Source organism: Martes martes (assembly GCF_963455335.1).
Source record: "Martes martes genome assembly, chromosome: 16".
NCBI lineage: Eukaryota > Metazoa > Chordata > Mammalia > Carnivora > Mustelidae > Martes > Martes martes.
Genome location: NC_137904.1, coordinates 42,031,189 through 42,051,574, shown reverse-complemented (window position 1 = coordinate 42,051,574; position 20,386 = coordinate 42,031,189). Strand labels below are relative to the sequence as shown.

Genomic DNA, 20,386 nt, shown 5'->3' with positions numbered 1-20,386 from the left:
GGACCCTGGGATCACGACCTGAGCCTAAAACAGCTGCTTAACCGACTGAGCCACCCAGGCACCCCCAGACAGAGCTTTTTAAGACAGAAATTTTCAGGGCATTTGTCTGGCTCAGTCCAAAAAGCATGCGACTCTTGATCACAGGGTCGTGAGTTCAAGCCCTGCCTTGTGTGTAGAGATTACTTAAGACTAAAATTAACATTAAAGAATAACATGGAAATTTGTCTGTAACCCGTGATTATATCCCTCCGTAGTTTCCCATTGTTCTTTGGCTGAAGAGAAAACTCGTTAAGGAGGCCTGTGGGGTCCTGTGTGATCTGACCCCTGCTTCTGTCTGGCCTCATCTCCCACCAGCCTTCAGTTTGTTCTCTCTCCCCTGCAGTTCCGCTAGCCCTGTGTGAGACTCGTACACATATGGCCATTACGTAAGCTATTCCCTTTTCTTGAAAGGTTTTTTCCCTTCTCTTTTAGCTTAGTAAACTCCTATAAACCCCCAGGTTGAACTTACTCCTCACTACCTCAGGGAACTCTCCCTGCCTGGGTCCTTACTTCCTCCCCACCCAGCTCCCAGACCGTTCCTTTGTCACACTTCCAACATAGCTGTGATTTTTCATCTCTCCGTGGGGTTATTTGATTAAAATCTTGTCTTCCCTACTGGGCTGTAAACTCCACAAGGGCAGGAGCCAGATCTGTTTTTCACCCATTATGGACTCTCCTGTGCCACAGACACTTCCTGCCACAGAGTGGACCACTGAAATAGAAGCATGGGATGATTGTTCAACCTCATGCTTTGCAAGGGGCTCCTGATACAAATTCATGTCGAATTCTGCACAACAAACCATCTTTCCTTGTCCATGAAAAAACTGAAGCTCAGAGAGCTGTTTACCTAAGGTCACACAATTCCAGAAGGTACAGTGGAATTCAAAACCACCCACTCTCCTTCAGCTCCCTGGCAGGTGTCACTCAAATTTCTGGAGAAAAGAAGAGAAATTGCTACAGGATCACAGAACTCCAGAGGCTTAAGACGACCGCTCAAGATCCCTGGCTGTCTCTGGAGGAAAACCTCCCTGGCCCCAGAACAGATTAATTAGCCTATGAATGCGAGGTCTGTAGCTCTGCAGCGCCCTCTGCTGTCCAGCTACTTTCTTGGCCTGGGAGGGAAGCTCTGTCCACACCTGGTGAGTCCCCATCTAGGGTACCACCCCAGCACCAGAGCACACAGAGGCATAGGGCAACACATCCAAGGTCTTTATTTTATTTATTTATTTATTTATTTATTTGTTTGTTTGTTTGTTTGTTTGTTTTTATCTATTCATTCATTCATTCATTCATTTGACAGAGAGACAGCCAGAGAGAGAACACAAGCAGAGGGAGAAGGAGAGGGAGGAGCAGGCTTCCTGCTGAGCAGGGAGCCTTACGCAGGGTTTGACAAGACACTGGGACCATGACCTGAACTGAAGGCAGACGCTTAATGACTGAGCCACCCAGGCACCCCAAGCTCTTTTAAAGGCAGGGCAAGGAATACTGCCTTTCTCCACTTCCTTAAATGTCCAGGCCTAGAGCCCAGGTCCGGGGAAAAAGCATTGAAAATTCAGCTTCAAGCAAAGGAAGTGTTATCTTTGTATGAGTTGGATTTGTGTGTATTTGTTGAGTGGGTCTTGCGTCTACACATATCTCTTTCACTGAGGCCCATCTAGGTGGTCCCTGAAGTGGTAGGACCCTAGTTTCAAAGGTTTGGGAAGAGAAACCCACAGAACTGAAGCCGCTTCTGAGGTCACTTAGTCGTTCAGTGGTGGGCTAGGCCTCGGGGCTGCAGTGATGAGGGAGACAGGGACCATCCCTGCCCCTCTAGAGCTCGCCAGCTACTCTGAATCCTACTCACACCATTTCCTAGATGGACGACCAAGAGCAAATAATCTAGTATCTTTGAACCTGTGTTTTATTGGCAAAAATAGTTCACTAATAATCCCCCCCCAGGGGCTTTTGTCGGGGTTAAATGAAAGCTTACACAGAAATGCGAAAACACGACACAAATGTTGGTAGTTATTGTTATGAAAAGCTTCTTGGGGGATCAAAATGATTATTATTATGTCTTCATACAGTGTGTTCGTGACCCTCCACTAACAGTAACCAGTAAGACCCAGAGCTTGGAATGGGTGTCTTTTCCCCTCCATCCCTCTCTCTTAGCACATGGAATCACAAAGGCTGAGGACAGAGCTATGCATGCGTCCTACAGGTCTGACTCCACTCACAAGCAGCTTCATGGCTTTTAGAAGGTCAACGATGCCCACCTGCAGCTTTAGTCTTATTTTCCTTCTCTATCAGAGAAAGGTCTGGGCGAGAGGCCCTTCTAGTTCTGGCATCATAGGGGTTCTGCTGGGGGGGGTCCCCTCAAGCCCCTCTTCTCCCTCCCACTCTGACGTTCTCACTTAGGATTCAATGCAGAACTGTTTGTAGAGCCCACCAGTAAAGCAAAGGGAGTTTCTAGAAATCATCAACCCATCCCTTCCTGCATACACTCAGTGCTCTGGGACATCAAAGGTTTAAGGGAGTGGGCAGAGTGAGAGAGGAAGAAGCCAAGAGACAGCTTGTGTATGTGGGGCCAGATCTCTGGGAGTGGGAGTGTGGAGAGCACAAGAGTGATGGAAGATGGCAGGAGAGGAAGGTGGGAGCTTTGTTCTATGGCTACCTGCATGAATCCACACCCCTCTGGGGCTCCTGGGTGGCTAAGTCAGTTAAGCATCTGCCTTCGGCTTGGGTTGTGATCCTGGGGTCCTGGGACCAAGTCCTGGGATCGACCCCTGTGTCAGGCTCCCTGCTTGGCAGGGAGTCTGCTTCTCCCTGTGCCTCTGCCCTGACCTGCCTCTTGTACCTCCCTCTCTCTCTGTCTCCAGTGATAAATGGAATCTTAAAAAAAAAAAAAAAAAGAAAAAGAAAAAGAAAGAATCCACACCCTCTGGATCCAAGGCAGTACTAACTCAATAAAGGAAGACAGGATTTAGGATGACAAAATGAAGGTGTGCGAAGCAGAAGCAAAACTTTGTTCACTCTCTTCTCCCTGTCCTCATTACACACAAGCGCCCGTGCGTACACGCAAACACACACACATACATACACCCCATTGGCTGTGATTGTTACCTCTGTGGTGCTGGAGAAGAGAGTCTCCCCTGAGTGGAAGGTGAAGACCTGCTGGAGGTCACGAATGACAGTGTGATCCTTGCGGGGGGGGGGGGGCGCTTTTAAACTCTCTGGGCCTCGATTCACTCTTCGGTAACTAGTCTTGAATAATAGGGTCATGGGAGTTTGATGGGGGCCAGTGTGGAGAGTCAGAGCTCTGGGTTTGAGTCTCAACTTAAAGTGAGCTATGTGATCTCAGGTGAGTCTCTGAGCCTCAGTGTCTGCATCTGTGAAGTGGGGTTAGTACTGACCTCCCATACATGCTTGTGGGGAAGATCCGTTGAGATAAAGCACACAAGAAGCTCTTGATAAACTGCCACAGTTTGTTCAGAGATTGGCTGTGGTTATATTAGGCTCTCTTCCCCGCCCTCACCAGCCCCAATCTCAAATTCAAGTTCGGCAGCACCGTGTCAGGGGGGTACAGGCAGCCAGAGCTGCCTGCCAGGAGCTGCAGCTTGGCCCTTTATCATGCCCGTCGCAATTGCTGCCAGGAGGCTGAGTGGAGCAGAGGGGAGGAGAGAGGGGCAAAAGCTCATCTGCGGTTGCTATGGCGCCCCATCCTGGATTTGCCCATCTCTCCTAATGGAGCAAAGGGCAGAGGGAGGGAGGGAGGGAGAGTGCGACTGGTCTGGTCTCATTCTCTCCCCTCCCGTTCATCTCTCTCTGGAGCTGATGTGGGGTGCCCAGTGGGGGAAGGGAGCCTAGTTGCTGGATGAGAGGAGGAGGGAAGAGGGGTGGTGCCAGGATTAAGAGGGTTTGCAATGGGGGGTCACACTGAGAGAGGAGGGGCAGAGCCCTCATGCCTACATCCAGAAGCCAGCTGATGACGTTAGAGAGAAGGAAAAACAGGCAAGACAGCACAGCGTGAGAGAGAGAGGGAGAGAGGAAGAGAGAAAGCGAGGATAGGAGGTGTGGAGCCAGTTAGCCTCAGCCTGGGCTCTCGTGAGCCTTTAGATCCCCCAGGCAGCCTGGACCCCTAAGGACCAGAGAGCTGCCCTGAGGATGGGCCCCAGAGCGGGGGTCATGCTCCACCCTGTGTGGGGACTGCTGGGCTGCTGTTTCCTCTGCAGCTGGGCTCTGGGGGGTCCGCGGCCCCTCCGCTCTGGGCCACCTTTGTCGTCCCATGTCCAACTGGGGTCTGGGCCCCTGTGGGTGCCCCGAGAGGGAGCCGAGGCAGCCCTGGCTTTTCTCTACTCTGGAGATGCCCTACAGCTGTCGGGGGCTAATTGCAGTGAACGCTATGAAGCCCAGGGTGCAGAAGCCAGCCCAGGGCTCCCCCCAGTCCTATGGAGGGCAGCAGGCACCCTTGCCCAGGCCGCTAATTTCCTCAACATGCTGCTGCAGGCCAACGACATCCGTGAGTCCAGTGTGGAGGAGGATGTAGAGTGGTACCAGGCACTGGTCCGCAGCGTGGCTGAGGGGGACCCAAGGGCGTACCGGGCTTTTCTGACCTTTGACCCTCCGCCAGGGGCCAGCCACCTGCCTCTGGCCCTGCAGGCCACCCGGTTGGGGGAGGAGACCCTCCTTCAGGACTTGTCTGGGAGCAGAGTTCAGGAGGAGAGCCCAACCGGGGCCCCGGACACCTCTGCCCTACAGAAGCGAGTGCTGACCAATGACCTCGGGAGCCTCGGCAGCCCCAAGTGGCCACAAGGGGATGGCTATGTGGGGGACATGAGGCATGTGAAGCTCTCTCCTCCCTTCCTGGATTGCCAGGAGGGCCGGCTCCGTCCTGGCTGGCTTGTCACACTTTCTGCCACCTTTTATGGCCTCCAGCCAGACCTCAGCCCAGAGGTCAGGTAAGTGGGTTTGCGCAGTCTTTGACACATTTGCGGATATGTGGGGGTGGGAGCCCTGAGTCCAGCCAGCTGTGTGTGGGCCATTTGGCACACACATATGTATCTGGGGGGGCACAGATGTGCCTATTTGCATTCAGCTATTTGCAGTTGACTCTGGGAATCTGTAACTGTCTGTTAGCACGTACAGGTGTGAGTGTACACAGTGCGTATGAATCGACCCACTTGTACGTAGGTATAGACATATGTGTGTGTACAGCTGGGCATAGGTCTGTCCCCAGGTCTGGGGAGAAGGCAGGAGCAGGCTTAATGTGGATGACAGTGACAGGCCATGCACGAGTAGTCTCATGGGCATTCCAGGAGTCCAACCTGCTGCTCTTAAGCAATCTAGAACTATAAAAGGAGGCTTCTCCAAGGAAAGAAAAGTTCTTGGGGGGGAAGCTTGGGAACCATTCATTGTCCCTTCTGTCTAGGAGTTGGCCAGGTCCCCAGGGTCACTCCCAGTGGCTATATTTTCACATCAAGGGGGTTCCAGTCCTGCTTGTCCGGACTGGTACTCTTCAAATGACTGACCTCCTCCTTCAACCGGAATAAAGAGGTGATTGGGAACCCTGGTGGGGAGGAGGCAGCAAACGGGCACAGAACTGCAAGGCACGCAACAATCAAATTGTTTTTCCAGCTCTGTGTCCCTATTCATTGCTCCCAACAGGCTTTCCCTCCTGCCAGCCAGCAGCCTGGCCCCTAGCCAGCTCTCCCCACTCAGCCCAGAGTAGAGTTTGGGAGCTCTGGGGCCAGGCAGCTCCATTCCATAGTTCCTATGCTGTGATCAATTCAGATCTAGTTTGGGCAGAGGGAGGGGGTGGTTAATAGCTGAGTTCTGGGCCTGTGCGTGCGTGCGTGTGTGTGTGTGTGTGTGTGTGTATTCATGCGGTGGAGAAGTGTGAAAATCCCCTTCAGACAGATCATCAGAGCCCCAGGTTCCACATGTCTTCACATGCCGCCTCCGTCTACCCAGTGATAGAAACAGGAAATGCTAGGATGTTGAAAAGCTGAGGGATGTCAGGGAACAACCTACAGGGAAGAAGACTGTTGCCCACAGAAATAGTGAGGATGAATAGCACTGGAGAAATGGAATGCAGGTGTGCCCTCTGTCCTTGCACACTGCAACTGCTCTGCTAAAGTTTGCAAAGCTTGCAATGCTCCCTGGTCTGGGGCCTGAGGACACATGACCACCTTGGCATTCTTCGCTGCACCCCTAACTGCCAATTCACTGCCCTAGGGGGCAGGTGCAAATGGACGTAGACCTTCAGAGCGTGGACATCAATCAGTGTGCCAGTGGGCCAGGCTGGTACTCCAACTCACACCTGTGTGATCTCAACAGCACCCAGGTAAGGATAAGGAGGACGGTGTGGGGGGGCACTGGGGTCCTGCCTTCCTTCCCCTCTCCCATCCCTGCCACCGCCCAGCTCCTGGGAGCAACTGACCAAAGCATATCAGCCTCAGGGCTTCAAGGGAATCCCTAGTGATGAGAGAGAGACAGAAATGAGATTCCAGGCTTTTAATTTTTTTAATTTTTATTTTTTCAAGATTTTATTTATTTATTTGAAATTGAGAGAGAGAGAGTAGGCGTGTATGCATGCGTGCACGCGTGCACGCATGCGCAGGGGGTGGGGGGAGGGACAAAGGGACAAGCAGACTCCCCACTGAGCAAGGAGCCCACCCCAGGGCCCTGAGATCATGACCTGAGCTGAAGTCAGACACTGAACCGACTGAGCCACTCAGGCGCCTTTAAAAGTGAGGACACTTACAGTAAAAAAAAAAAAAAAAAACAGTGCCCACATTGAGTGTAGAACCTACATTAAAAAAAAAAAAAGTGAGGACACTTACAGCCTGCTCCCCATCCCCCACTGGAGATAGTCATACTCGTTCCTTTGAACTCTCAGTATGCCTCCCTGTCTGCTCTCCCTTTTGGTACTGGGTGCCCTAAGATCCATCCCCAGGACCACTTCCTAAGCCCCTATTAATCATCCCCTTTCCTTCTCCTGGACCACATTCTCCATGTTGACAGAGCTCCTAAGTGTAATTGTTGGTTGGGGTGTGGGAGGAATCTAACCAAAAAAGGAGCTTGAAGAGCTCTGGGATTGGTAAAGGTGAGGGAACCCAAGCCAGATGCTGGCAGACTCAAAGCCATGGATGCAGGAGATCGGGATAATGGAAAACAATGGCTGGTAATCCTGCAAGCCCGGGACTGAGAAACTGGGAGGCCAGTGAACTAATAATAATCTGCTCCACGGCTGCATTTGACCGCGTGTCGTGCCTGAGCTGAACCAAAGCCAAGGCGAGCCCTGCAGCCTGCTGGGAGGTGGGGCGGGTTTGGGCATCTGTGGCTCTTTGGGGCACATGTTTTTGGAACTCTAAGTCCAGGGATGGAGAAGGGCTCCCATTATTCAGTGCATTATTAAACCCAGCCACAGCACGTCTCAGTACACATTGGCCTGATTGTGCAGACGCTGGTGGGAACATAGCATGTTCTAGTGCTCCTGGCAAGAAGGGAAGCTGGGCCACGATTTCAGAAGTACCACCGTGTAACTTTTCTAGGTGAAGTCAGGTGCTCAATGTAGAAGCGCCCAGGGCGAAGCCCTTCCTTCATCCCACTATTAGGTCTGTCCCTAACCACTGCCTCCAGCAGATCCGACCTCATCCATGTGCTCATCTCCCCTGCCTGGCTCTGAGGTCTGCTCCGTCCCCTGCTAGGCAGACATCAATGGACGGAGGTGGAATAAAGAGCTGGCCTTGGCATCCCACCAGCCTGGCATTAGCCTGGCATTAGGGCTGGGGAAGTCAGTCCTGTGCCAAAGCCAGATGGCCCCTGGTAGGGGAAGCCTCTCCTCTGTGGGGGCCTTTTCAAACCACCTGTGAACCAAAGAGGGAAGGTGATGGGGACCCTTTGAAACAGGATGTAGGCACACAGGTGTGATTGGACTCCAAGTTCTCCCTACTTCCACCTCCCCGGTGCCTCACTGTAGCAACGGCTGGGCACTGGGACATGGGATCTGTGAGGCTCCCGTCATTGCCTCTCAGAATAAAAGGGTGATCTCTTCCCAAACTCTTTGTTGAAAAGAGGGGATGACGGGAATAGAGTAGGGTTTCCAGAGAGAGAAGGATTCCTAAGGACTAGGGAGGACTTCTAGTTGGGGGGGGGTCCCTTGTACGGAGCAGGTGCTGTGAATAGGAAGGTATGAGGACCCTCCATCTCTTCCCAGGAGCGAAAATCCCATGTAAATCCCTATCGTGTTTGTCATCCCTGCAGTGTGTCCCCTTGGAGAGTCAGGGCTTTGTCCTCGGCCACTACCTCTGCCGCTGCCGACCTGGCTTCTACGGGGCAAGCCGCTCCGGGGGTATGTTAACCGCGGTGAGGGTCAGGCTGGGGTGGGTGGAGGGGGCATCTGGAGAGAAAAGGCTGGGGTGAGACACTGGCAGGGGTCTTGTGGGGCAAGGGCAGAAGGTGGAGAGAAGCAGGCAAGGCAGGCAGGATCCACTGTAGGGTGTCTGCGCCTTCTGAAAATGAGCCCTTACCACGCCAGTCTGATGCAAGTTGAGCCTCGCAGTGAGTCCTTGCCTGGCATTGCCTCTTTCTGTTTCCCGGTCCTTCCCTGGGAATAACCACTTCCTCACTCGCCCTGCTTCCCAGCCCGCCCCCAGTGGTGACCAACTGTAGGAGGGCAGGGAGAGGGCTATGGTGACCCATGGGAGAGAAGGCTTGCATGCCCCCAGCGGGCCCCTCTCCTTGCAGCCATCTTGTTCTTTATAGGGTTGGGAGAGAGTGCTGCCCAGCCTGCTGGGCAATTCGGGGCCCCACATGGCAGCTCCGGAAGGCTGCTGCGGTGCCAGCCGTGTGCTGAGGGCTGCACCAGCTGCAGGGACGCTAGGCCGTGCCTGGTGGAGGAAGCCTCAGCACTGCGGGCGGCCGTGCTGGCCTGCCAGGCCTGCTGCATGCTGGCCGTCTTCCTGAGCATGCTGCTCTCCTACAGATGCCGCCGGAGCAAGGCAAGGAAGGCCCCGCCTCTCCTACACGTGTCCTACTGTCCCTTGGGTCCCCGGCATCACCTAGGGGCCAGAGGCTCCCTAAGACTAGAACTCAGAAGAAATGGGTTCTGGTCTTCATGCTTAATCTAACACACCAGGTGACCTTGGGCAAGTGACCCCATTGCCTTAGATTTGTTGCCTTACCTGTTAAGTGTACGCATTGGACTTGACTCAAAACACAGTGTAGGCACTAGGGAGACGTGGTCTAGAACCCCCTGGAAAACCCCCTGGAGCTCCCAGTTGAACGGAGGAAGCAGGCCTATAAAGAAAATGACAATGCAGCACAACAGAGGAAAGGATGGAAGTGTGTGCTGGTTGCCATGTGAGCTCAAAGAAAGGACCCAGTTGTCCTGCCTGAGACTGCCTGGGAAAGCCCATCTGGAGAACATGACATTTGAGCCAGGCTTGAAGGTCAACTGACTGATTTCCAGGCAGAGAAGGGGTTACCTAGACAAAGAAGCTGTCTGACCCAAAGTCTGGGGAATGCGTGGGATCCTTCTGACTCCAGCAGCTGGTGACTGGAGCCCATGTCTGCAATCAGGCCCCTTCTAGGATTGGGGAGGCAGGGGGTGGGGGCTGGGGGATAGACGCTATGTGCAACCTTGGTCTTAGCCTGTGGTGGGGCTGGGGGCGGGGCGTGGCTGTGGATCGAGAGGACAGAGCTGATGTTACAGGGTGAGACCTTAGCCCAGGGCCACCAAGTGACCCCTAAAACAGGCCTGAGATTCTCCCCCACGACCGTCCAGGCTCTGCTTTCCCACTGCCCTGCTCACATGCCTCTCTCTTTCCGGGGTTCACAGAGGATCCGAACCTCTGGTGTTGTCCTGCTGGAAGCCATCCTTTTTGGATCCCTGCTGCTCTACTTCCCTGTGAGTCTGTGGCCAGAGTCTGACCCCACATGATCCCTGCCTGATGCCCTCCAAACCACAGAATCCTTCCTCCTTTCTGCTCCCTTAGAGAGATTTGGAGACCTCAAAATCTCCATACTCATATCTACAAATGGCAGACTGGCCTGGGGAACTCCGAAGCCAAAGAGTCCAGGCTAAAAAGAGCTCGATGTCCTACTGTGTGACTTAGGACAAATGACCTAACCTCTCTGATACTTCAGCTGCTCCTCTGAGGGATGGAGGTGATGATGCCTCTGTGGCAAGGCTATTAGAAAGGGCAGCAGATCAGAAGAGGAAGTACATGGGAGAGCCCCAACTTCTGTCCCCCTCCCGCACCCCCCAGGTCTTCATTCTGTACTTCAAGCCCAGTGTATTCCGCTGTATCGCTCTCCGCTGGGTCCGGTTGCTGGGTTTTGCCACTGTCTACGGCACCATTATACTCAAGCTTTATAGGTAGGGTCTGGGGCAGACCTTGCTCTGGGGCTGCTCACTCCAGGCAGCCCCAGCTTGTTTGGAAAGGGGTGGAGTTCTTCCCAGCCAGACCCTTACCAGCTCTATTCCCCAGTACACCCGCCCCACCCCTACCCCAGGCCCATCCCTATCACCATAGCCCTCCTCAGATGCAGCATTTTGGGGGGGCAGGGAGGCAGCCAGCCATGGAAAGGACAGGAGGACAGGCACGTGTGGAGGGGAAGGAAGCCATGGACAGAGGCCAGAGACCTGGCCCCTCTTCTTGGCCCTTCGTCTATGCCTCTCCCCACCACCCGCACCCTTGTAGAGTTCTCCAGCTGTTTCTGTCTCGCTCCGCCCAGCGGGGCCCCCACCTCAGCAATGGGCGGCTGCTGCAGCGGCTGGGGCTGCTCCTGCTGCTCGTGCTGGCCTTCCTGGTGGTGTGGACGGCGGGGGCCCTGGAAAGAGGCAGCCACGCACCCCTGGTGGCCCGCGGCCACACTCCTGCGGGCCGCCACTTCTACCTCTGCCATCACGACCGCTGGGACTACATCATGGTTGTGGGTGAGCTGCTTCCGCTGAGCCCGCCTCACTGGGGACCTCCATGCTGCACCTGCAGGGGTCCTCCGGCCTTGGCCTTGCCCCCAGTCCCCGCCTCCGCCGGCACACCCGGCACAGAGAGGGGCCACCGCCCAGCTGCTGAGCTGGTGCCCGCATCTCTGCCCCCCACTCCCTCACTCCCCCACAGCTGAGGTGCTGCTCCTGTGCTGGGGCAGCTTCCTGTGCTACGCCACCCGAGCCGTTCCCTCCGCCTTCCATGAGCCTCGCTACATGAGCATCGCCCTGCACAACGAGCTGCTTCTGTCCTCTGCCTTCCACGCGGCCAGGTGAGACCGCCCCTCACCCCCCCCCCCAACCGCCCCAACCCACACCTCCCCATTGCCCATCACTCTCGCCTCTCCCAGGCCCGAGGAACCCCATCCCACAGCCATCCTCGCTGCGCAGCCAGGCCTCAGCCAGGGGGGAAAGGCCCCTCCGCCATCTGTGGCCCTCCCCTCAGATACCCTTCCTGCACCCCAAAAGAGGAAGCGTGCCTGCTCCTAATTCTCCTCCTAGTCCTAGGCCACATCTCCAGCACCTCCACTGTGCTCCTTCCCACACATGCTCAATTCTCCCTGCCTTTTCCCCCCTCACACCTCAGCCCCTCCAGCCACAGTCCCGCTGTGAACGTTCACAAGGACTTGGCGGTGTGGCAAAGGCAGAATCAACCCACAGGGCGTCCATAACAGAGCTGGGAGCATGAATCTGTGCTCTAGGCGACCAGAGAAGAGTAGTCTGGGAGGGCTTCTCAGAGGTGGGGGTTAATGTGAGCCTTGAGGTAGGACCTACATCCTTGGGAGGGCAAGAAGAAGGAGAAGTGCCCCTTTCAACCCAGAAGCTCCACAGAGATCAGGACTGGAGCTAGGAGGTGAGCCAGTAAGACAGGTGAGGGAGAAGAGGCCCCTGCCACCCAGAGCTGATGTTCCCCTCCCTCACACCCTCAGGTTTCTGCTGGTTCCCTCCCTGCACCCAGACTGGACCCTGCTCCTCTTCTTCTTCCACACCCACAGCACCGTCACCACCACACTGGCTCTGATCTTCATTCCTAAGGTGAGGTCTCCCCCCTCCTGGTTGTGAGCCTACCCCAGCCCCTTGGTAAGGGCACCGTGGATCTGCCGCCGCTGCAGCGCCCTCTCCAGGTCAGAGTGAGGATGACACCCTGGGGGTGGGCAGAGCCGCAGGGGCCTGTGGGAGGAGCCCGCTTGGGGTGGGGGTTGGGGAGGAAGCGACGGTGTCTCTCTGCCTCCCATCTGAGGGCAAAGGAAATCAGAGCTAGGGCAGGAGGGGTCTTTGTAGCACACCTAGCAGTTTAGTGTGGTGGACTCTGAAAAATCAACTTGGAAGCAGTTAGAGAGATAGGTCAGGGAGCTGAAGGCCATGGCTAGGAATCGTGGGGGCAGCTGCGTAGGACCCCACTCTCCCCAGTCTGAGCTAAAGAAAATCAGGGAGGATGACAGGGCGCAAAACTCTTCGTGCCCTCGTGCCTTGCGAATTAGAGAGGGGGTGAAGATGCCCCAAGTAAAGATGGATTCCCCGGAGCAGGCGGGAATAGGAGTAAACAGGGAGCCGAGCTGACTCTTTTTCTCCCGCCCGTCACACCCACCCTGGCCAGTTCCAGAAGCCAGGGGCTCCTCCCCGAGAGGAGATGGTGGATGAGGTGTACGAGGATGAGCTGGACCTGCAGCGCTCAGGCTCCTACCTGGACAGCAGCATCGCCTCAGCCTGGAGCGAGCGCAGCCTGGACACGGGAGACATCCGGGTACGTGCCGGCCTCCTCGCCTCCTTTGGATGCTTGTTTTTAGAGACTGGGCCAGGATCACTGCTGCCCTGCAGCCTGGGCCGTGTATCCTGCAGGCCCCTCCCCTGGCCCTCACTTTCCCCCTCTCGAAGACCTGCCTCCTTTCCTCCTTCCCTTCTCCAGCCGCCTACCCCGACTGTTCAGATGCCTTCACACACCACCTAAGAGACCACCAGAGGCCCAGAACATGCATCCCTGAAACCCAGGCCACTTGGCAAGTGAGAGGCAGGGCGGTGGGTGGCGCTCCCACCCAGCAGGGGCAGTCGTGAGGGACAGGACATCTGGGCACTTGGTGACCCTAGGGCCAAGTAGTTCAGGTTCAGCTGCGTAGTTCAGGTGCTTAGCGACTACCAGAGATTTCCACATCAGGACACCCATTCCCTGGACCTGGCAGTCTTAGAGAAGGGAAGTTTTTCCTGAGTCTTATATCAGGAGAGCATCTTTGCCCTTCTTTTTCAGTGTAGGGGCATCATAGTCACGGACCCAGATCAGAAGCTCAGTGGGTAGGAAATAAGGAAACCTGGTGGTCTCAGCCTGTTGTTTGATGAAACCCAAGGTGTGGGAACAACCTCAGGAAGCCATTTTGTCCATTGCCTCCATCTCCCCTGGGGCCTCCCTGTACCCCTGACTTGTTTACATCTCCCAACTCCCTCCTTGTCCTAGCCGCCTCTGCCTGTCTTTTCCCCATGTCCTCCTCCCCTCTGGGCTCTGCCTCCCTGGGAAGAGGCTGAACCGAGGCCCCAGTGGAGCTGGGAGGCCAGAGAGTGTGGAGGTGCTCGGCCACAGCAATGCCAGCCCGCACCCCTACTTTGCGGAGCAGCACACAGTCTTCATCCCTACGCTGATGCTGGCTCTGGGGAGGGATCCAAAGTAGAAGGTTCTCAAATTCCCATTCCCGCACTTGAACCCGAATAGAGCACTTCCCACACCATCAATCTCACGTGACCTTCCTGAGGATGCTCACAGGGGACAGCCAGCTCTTGTTACCTCGTAGAAGCAGAGGCTCTGAGAGCCTTCAGGGGGGACCTGGGTGGCTCAGTCCATTGAGCGGCTGCCTTCAGCTTTGGTCGAGATCCTAGAGTCCTGGGAACGAGCCCCATGTCCTGGGATCAAGCTCTGTGCTCAGCAAGGAGTCTGCTTCTTCCTCTGCCCCTCACCCCACTCATGCTCTCTCTCAAATAAATAAAATCTGAAAAAAAAAGAAAACAGCCTTCACGCACATGCTGGGTCAGCAGCCTCGAACCCAGGCTTCCCATCACCCAGGCAAGTGGCTTCCATCAGATCACAGAGAAAGGAGTGCCCCCTGCATCCTCAGAACCAAGCAGATGTGACTCAGAGAGGACAGGTGGATTCTGAGGGTTGTCTAAGCAGGGAAGGGACACAGCTTGGTGGGAAGAGATGCTCCAGAGAAAATGGTCCAAATAATGGCTGGGAGAGCGGGAGGCAGGGCAGTCAGGCCCTGGAGAGAGCTCCATGCTCCATCTGCTCTCCTCATGCCTCCCTCCCCGCAGGACGAGCTGAAGAAGCTCTACGCCCAGCTCGAGGTCCACAAGACCAAGGAAATGGCTGCAAACAACCCGCACCTGCCCAAGAAGCGGGGCAGCTCGCGCCAGGGCCTGGGCCGCTCCTTCATCAGGTACCTGGCCGAGTTCCCCGAGGCCCTGGCCCGCCAGCACTCCCGGGACTCGGGCTCCCCCGGCCTGGGCAGCCTGCCTGGCTCCTCGCGCCGCCGGCTCCTCAGCTCCAGCCTCCAGAACCCTGAGGGGACCCCGGCCCTGCGCAAGTCCCGCAGCACCTACGACCACGAGCACCAGGGTCACCGCCGGGAGCAGGACCCACCGCTCCTTGACTCGCTGCTGCGCAGGAAGCTGGCCAAGAAGGCCTCGAGGGAAAGCAGGGAGAGCCGGGAGTCGGTGGAGGGACCCCCTGCCCTGGGCTTCAGGTCCGCCAGCGCCCACAACCTGACGGTGTGCGAGAGGCTCCCCAGGGCCCGGCCCACATCCCTGCAGAAGTCGCTCAGCGTGGTGGCGGGCTCCAAGGAAAAGGCCCTGCTCGTGGCCAGCCAGGCCTACCTGGAGGAGACCTATCGGCAGGCCAAGGAGCGGGAGAAGAGGAAGAAGGCCGAGGCAGCCTTGGCGAGCCCAGTGAGGAGGCCGTCGTCCAGGAGGCTAGAGCGAGCTCGAGGGCCCCCCCTGTCAGCCCCACCATCCCCGGCCAAGAGCCGCAGTGTGGACGGCTCCCACACGGCCGCCGCTGCCACAGGGAGGCTTCAGGAGGAGGCTGCCAGGAGGCTGCCTCACCCACCGGTCCGGCACCAGGTCTCCACACCCATCATGGCTCTGTCTGGAGCGGGCCCGGGAGAGCCAAGGATGCTGTCTCCCACCTCCACCCTGGCTCCAGCTCTGATGCCAGCTCCAGCCCCGGCCCCGGCCCCGGCCCCGGTCCCAGCCCCAGCCCCAGCCCCAGCCCCGACACCAGTCCCTGTCCTGGCACCCATCCCCGTGCCCCCCCAAAGCCCCAACTTACTGCCTTTCATCTGCCCCTGGGAGAATGCAGAACTGCCAGTCAAGAAAGGAAATGTGGCTCAAGAAAGCCCCTCAGGGCCAGAGCGGAGCAGCCTCTCCCCTTCCCCAGCTCGGGCCAAGCTCTGGAGAGCCCTCTCTGTTGCAGTTGAGAAAAGGGGCACAGGGGAGAATGCAGGGAACACAGAGGATGGACGCCTCCAAGGGGGAGCCGATGAGGGCGATGAGGACAAGTCCAAGGTCTTCTCTAAATCCCACAGCCTCAAGACCCCCGTTCAGCAGGTTTCCGTGCACAGTCTAGGCCTGGCTATCAAAGCTTTGACTCGTTCCCGGAGCACTCACAAAGAGAAGGAGAGCGGGGAAGGGAGTCCTGAGACAGAGGAGAAAGGCAGAGCTGCAGCGGAGGGCGAGGGTGTGGGGCCATGCCCCAGGTCCCCCAGGCTAAGCCGGCCCAAGGCTGTGAGTAAGCAGGCTGCCCTTGCACTCTGTGATGACGAGGAGTCCCTCCAGAACCAACAGAATGCTCACACCAGCAGAATGCTTCAAGTCTGTCACCGGGAGGGCAGCAGGGAACAAGACAGAGGCAGGAGGACATCCCACTGTCTAGGGGAGGGGAAAGGAGAGAGAGCAGGTAAAGCATGGTCTGCTACACTGAGGCAAGCCAGCCAAGGCACAGCTGGGGACAAAAGTGCTGAGGGAGCAAAAGAAGCCCCTTTTGGGTGGCGGGAACTGCCCAAAACTGGTGGAGCTGTCCGCAGAATGGCAGAGATGTGCCCCAGGGAAGTCACCCAGTCGGAAGCACGTCAGCCTGACCGTGGCTACAAGGCCCAGATCTGCCCCTGGGAGGCGAGCGATGGAGCCCCTGAGAAGGGGGCATTACAACAAGATCTCGATGACTCCCAAGAGAGAGGGAGAACCTCAGAAAAGTCAGAGCCCCAAAGTGTGGTGGTGGTTGCTCGGAAAAAGCCAGAGAGGCTGGTCAGGGGGCAGGAGGCCGTGTGTCCCTGGGAGGGCACCGATCCTGGGAGTCTGTCCTGCTGGTCAGTCTCTCAGGACTCTGACAGAACCAAGGGCAGGTCTGAGGCAGTGGGCAGGAGAGAGGCTGGAGAGGTGGAGAAGCATCAGCAGGAGGCCACAGGCCCAGAAGTTTGTACAGCTGACACTGCCAAGGCAGAGCTCTGTCCCTGGGAGGCATGCGAGGGAGGGAATGGGAAACCATTCCAGGAGGGCATGAAGAAGCTTCCCCAGGAAAAGCAGGAAATCTCCAAGAAAGCAACCTTCTGGAAAGAACAGAAACTGAGTGGAAACTTGGAGTCTTTTTGTCCGTGGGAGAGGACAGATTTCCGGGGCCCCTCAGCAGTCTCCACTCCGGCCCCAGGAACCCCTGGATGCTCCGGGAGTGTGGGCAGTAGCATCTCAGAAGTGTGTCCGTGGGAGGCAGGAGATGCTCCTACCAGGAAAGCAGAGATCTGTCCCTGGGAGCTAGGTGATGAGGTAGTGGGGAAGGAAATGCTGAGTCAGGGGACAGGGGGAGAATTTCTCCAGGAAGAGGGGAAAGCCTCCAGACAGGCTTTCCCTAGAAAGCCTGGAGAGATGGGAGAGATGGGAGAACAGGCTGGGAAGGCAGTGCAGAAAAGGGATCAACGGCAGGAGTCAGTGTGTCCCCAGGAGACCTCAAACCCTGGGCCCTCCCGCCCATGTCTAGATAGTTCCTCAACCAAAGCTGATGGCCAATTCCTTAGCAATGGAGGAAGCAGAGCAACACAGGTAGGTCCCCGGGAAGATCCCAGGCCACAGCCAAAGGAAGTAACACCTGCCAGGGCAGAACTCTGTCCCTGGGAGGTAGATGAAAGAATAAGGGACGACTGGACATTGGACCAGACAGCAAAAGCAAGAGAATCTCAAAAGGACAAGGAGAAAGTGCCTGGGATGTCAGGAATCAAAGATGGCACAGCTGGGGAAGAGCCTGAGGGACAGATCCAAAAGCAGGAAGCAGTCTGTCCTTGGGAGAATGTGGACGCTGGCAGCTTCTCCTCACAACCAGGCCCTCAAGAAGCAGATGGACCCAGAGCCAGTTTCCACACGTCGGGCAGTGTGGGAAGCAAAGCTGCGGAGATCTGTCCATGGGATATGGAGGACACTGTGTCTACTGAGAAGGCTGAGGTCTGTCCCTGGGAGGTGGGTGCTGGAGCAGGGCAGGAAAGGGCTTTGGGAGTTGAGGCCGTTAGGAAATTTCCAAACGACACAGGAAAGGTTTCTGCACGTCCTGGACCCAGCAAGACAGCTGTTGCTGCTCCAGAGAAGCCAGAGAGGCCAGCCTGGGAGCGGGAGGTGGCCTGTCCCTGGGAAAGCTTGGATCCAGGCGGCTCCTCTTGGCATTCAGACTCTCTGGGCACAGAGAGACCAAAAGCTGGATTCCAGGAACTGGGCCACGTGGGCTGCCGGGCAGCTGAGGTGTGTCCCTGGGAAGTGGAGGAGGTCCCTACCAGTGAGAAAGCCAAGATCTGTCCCTGGGAGGCGAATGAAGGAGCTACCGGGATGGGACTGGACCTAGAGAAGAGGAGTGACTTAGCAGGACAGGGGGAGAAAACTCTAGAAAAGGAGAGACTCACCTCCCTGGGAGAAGACATACCAAAATGGGAGACAAAACAGAGTCAAGAGCAGGAAGCTGTTTGTCCTTGGGAGAAGGGCTTGAGGGAACCCTTGGCGGAGGGCCCTGAGGTCTCAGACTCATCCGTCAGCGTGAGTCGTGAAGTGGCTGAGGGACGTTCCTTGGAAGTGAGGGATGAGGCAGCAGAGAGAGGGCGCCTGACACACGACCCAAAGACGGGCTCCCTCCCAGGACACAAAACCCCAGAAAGAGCTCCATCTTCAAAAGTAGGAGAATTCACTACTGACGATGGGGGAAAAGCAAGCAATGAGTTACACTCTGTCTGTCCCTGGGAAAGCATGGCCCCGGCAGGCGCTGTCTCTCACCCTGACCATCAGGGCTGTGACCAGCCTACAGCTGGCTCTCAGACACCAGCCAGCGTCCGGGGCAGGCTCACTGAGGTGTGCCCGTGGGATGCTCCTGCCTTAGATGCTTCTAAACCTGACAGCAGCGCCAAAGCTGCCGTCTGCCCCTGGGAGGTGGCTGAAAGGGCCCCAGACGAAGGGATGGCAAGCCAGGATGGAAAAGGGCCACCCCAAGAGGAGAAGGGGAGAGCCCCGGGAAGACCAGAGCCCAAAGCTGTGGCGGTTCAGGAGAAGCCAGAGAGGGCAGATGGGAAACGGGAGGCGGTGTGTCCCTGGGAGAGTCAAGACTGTGGGGAGCTGTCTCCACAGCCAGCCCCGCGAGCTTCTGACAGGCGCAAAGGCAGTTCGGAGGCAGCAGGCAGTGTGGGGGCCAAGGTGGCAGCAGTGGGTCCGTGGGAAGCAGAAGAAGCTCCATCTGCTAAAGAAGTGGAAATCTGCCCTTGGGAGGTGAATAAGGAAGCTGCAGAGAAAGGGGGACTGGGGCAAGAGGTGGACAGAAAGTCCCGAGGGCAGGGAGAAATGATCCTTCAAAAGGCAGCATCTGGAGGGACAGAAGAACACATTTCCAAAGAAGCGGCAAAAGTCAGCCGAGAGCAGGAGACAGTGTGCCCCCAGGAAGGCAGAGGTTCGGGGGCGCCCTGCCCCCAGCCAGACGCTCCCAAAACTGGCCATCCCACATGCAGCCCCCAGGGAGCCAGCCGTGCAAGGAGCAGGATGGCGGAGGTGTGTCAGTGGGAAGTCACAGATCCAGAAGGGAATAAGATAAAGGGCACCATGGCAGACATCTGTGATTGGGAGGGAACTGGCGTGCCATCTGAGGAATCCGGCCTTCTGGCTTCAACAGCAACTCAGAAGGAAATATTTTTCCCCACAATCCCTGAGAACCCACCATGCCTTTTAGTCCACAATCCTCCAGGTAGCTTCCTTCCAGAAAGCAAAAGCGCCCGCCCTGAGGTGAGTAAGGCAGGCCGTACTTTTACTCCGGAAGGTGTCAGAGAGCTCCAAGAAGCCTCAGGACATGGGCTGAGGATGAGCGCAGCCCCAGAGCCGAGTCTCCAAGAAGCTGAGGTTCAGGAATCCTCCTCCTTAACTGGAGACCAAGGAGAAGGGGCTTCTACAGCTCCACACGAGGAACTTTCCCCGCCAACAGTCTATCCTTGGGACTGTGAGTAACAACTCCACCACATGAAGTCGAATGTTGGGTGGTTGGTTTTCAGAGGCCAAGGTCCTTTCCAAGTCCTACGTGTTCCCAAAGAGCCAAGTCAGAGACACTGGGCCACTTCCCTTCTCCAACAAGGCCAGAATTCAACTCATTCTGAGACAAACTGTACAAGACCAGGCAGCTCAGAACCCAAGAGTCTCACCCCTTCTTCACTTCTTACTCTTGCTCCTGCTCCAGAGAACAAAGGCCAGACCCTCTGCTTCAGGGGAATCCTCCCATCCAGCTAGAGGACTCAACACGAGCTGTGTCTGGACACCTGCTTCTGCAGCCGGTGTCAGGGGTGAAAGAAGTCAGCAGGCCCAGCCCACGTTTTCTCCCAAGGAGACCCTCTTTTTTGACCATTTTCTGAAAAGAAATGAAACCATGCAAGGCACTGGCAGTATTAGGGACTGAGGAAGGCTGTGAAGGTCACCGTAGGCAGCTTGAGAAGTCACTTAATTCAAGTTCAAGGATAAGTCTGGGGAAAAACTTAAATGGCTCAAGAGGGGTCTGAAATGCCTTAAGGACCTTGCCATCTTGACTTTGGCTCCCCCCTTCTGCCGTATTGATCCTCATGCCCACCCTGCTGGCCGCTGATGGAGAGCCAAACAAACACTCTTACTTCCTTACCAACATCTGGTATCCAAAGCAACACCAGAGATGGAGAGCACAGGAGGTAAGGCAGTAGCTCCAAATCCTCCCAGGGGGAGCCCTCCCTTCCAGACACCCTCACCATCTGCGTGTGCCCCTTACTAGCTTTTTCAGATGGTTTTTCCCCACTTCTCCCCCATGTTTTGCATCTCGAGTTCACCTCTCTGGCTCGTTCTCCTCCCAGCCTTCCAGGGCTGTCATCAAAG

General features: G+C 56.4%; 1 protein-coding gene across 1 annotated transcript; it reads left to right on the top strand.

The window, feature by feature from the left end:
* Positions 1-4,179: 4,179 nt before the first annotated feature.
* GPR179 (G protein-coupled receptor 179) lies at positions 4,180-19,501 on the top strand (the record flags this gene model as incomplete). Its single annotated transcript, XM_080826644.1, has 12 exons — positions 4,180-4,973; positions 6,250-6,358; positions 8,281-8,368; positions 8,782-9,017; positions 9,857-9,925; positions 10,287-10,396; positions 10,722-10,957; positions 11,142-11,280; positions 11,938-12,043; positions 12,606-12,752; positions 14,303-15,226; positions 15,272-19,501. The coding sequence occupies 12 exons, from the start codon at positions 4,180-4,182 to the stop codon at positions 19,499-19,501; spliced, it is 7,188 nt and encodes a 2,395-aa protein (XP_080682770.1).
* Positions 19,502-20,386: the final 885 nt, after the last annotated feature.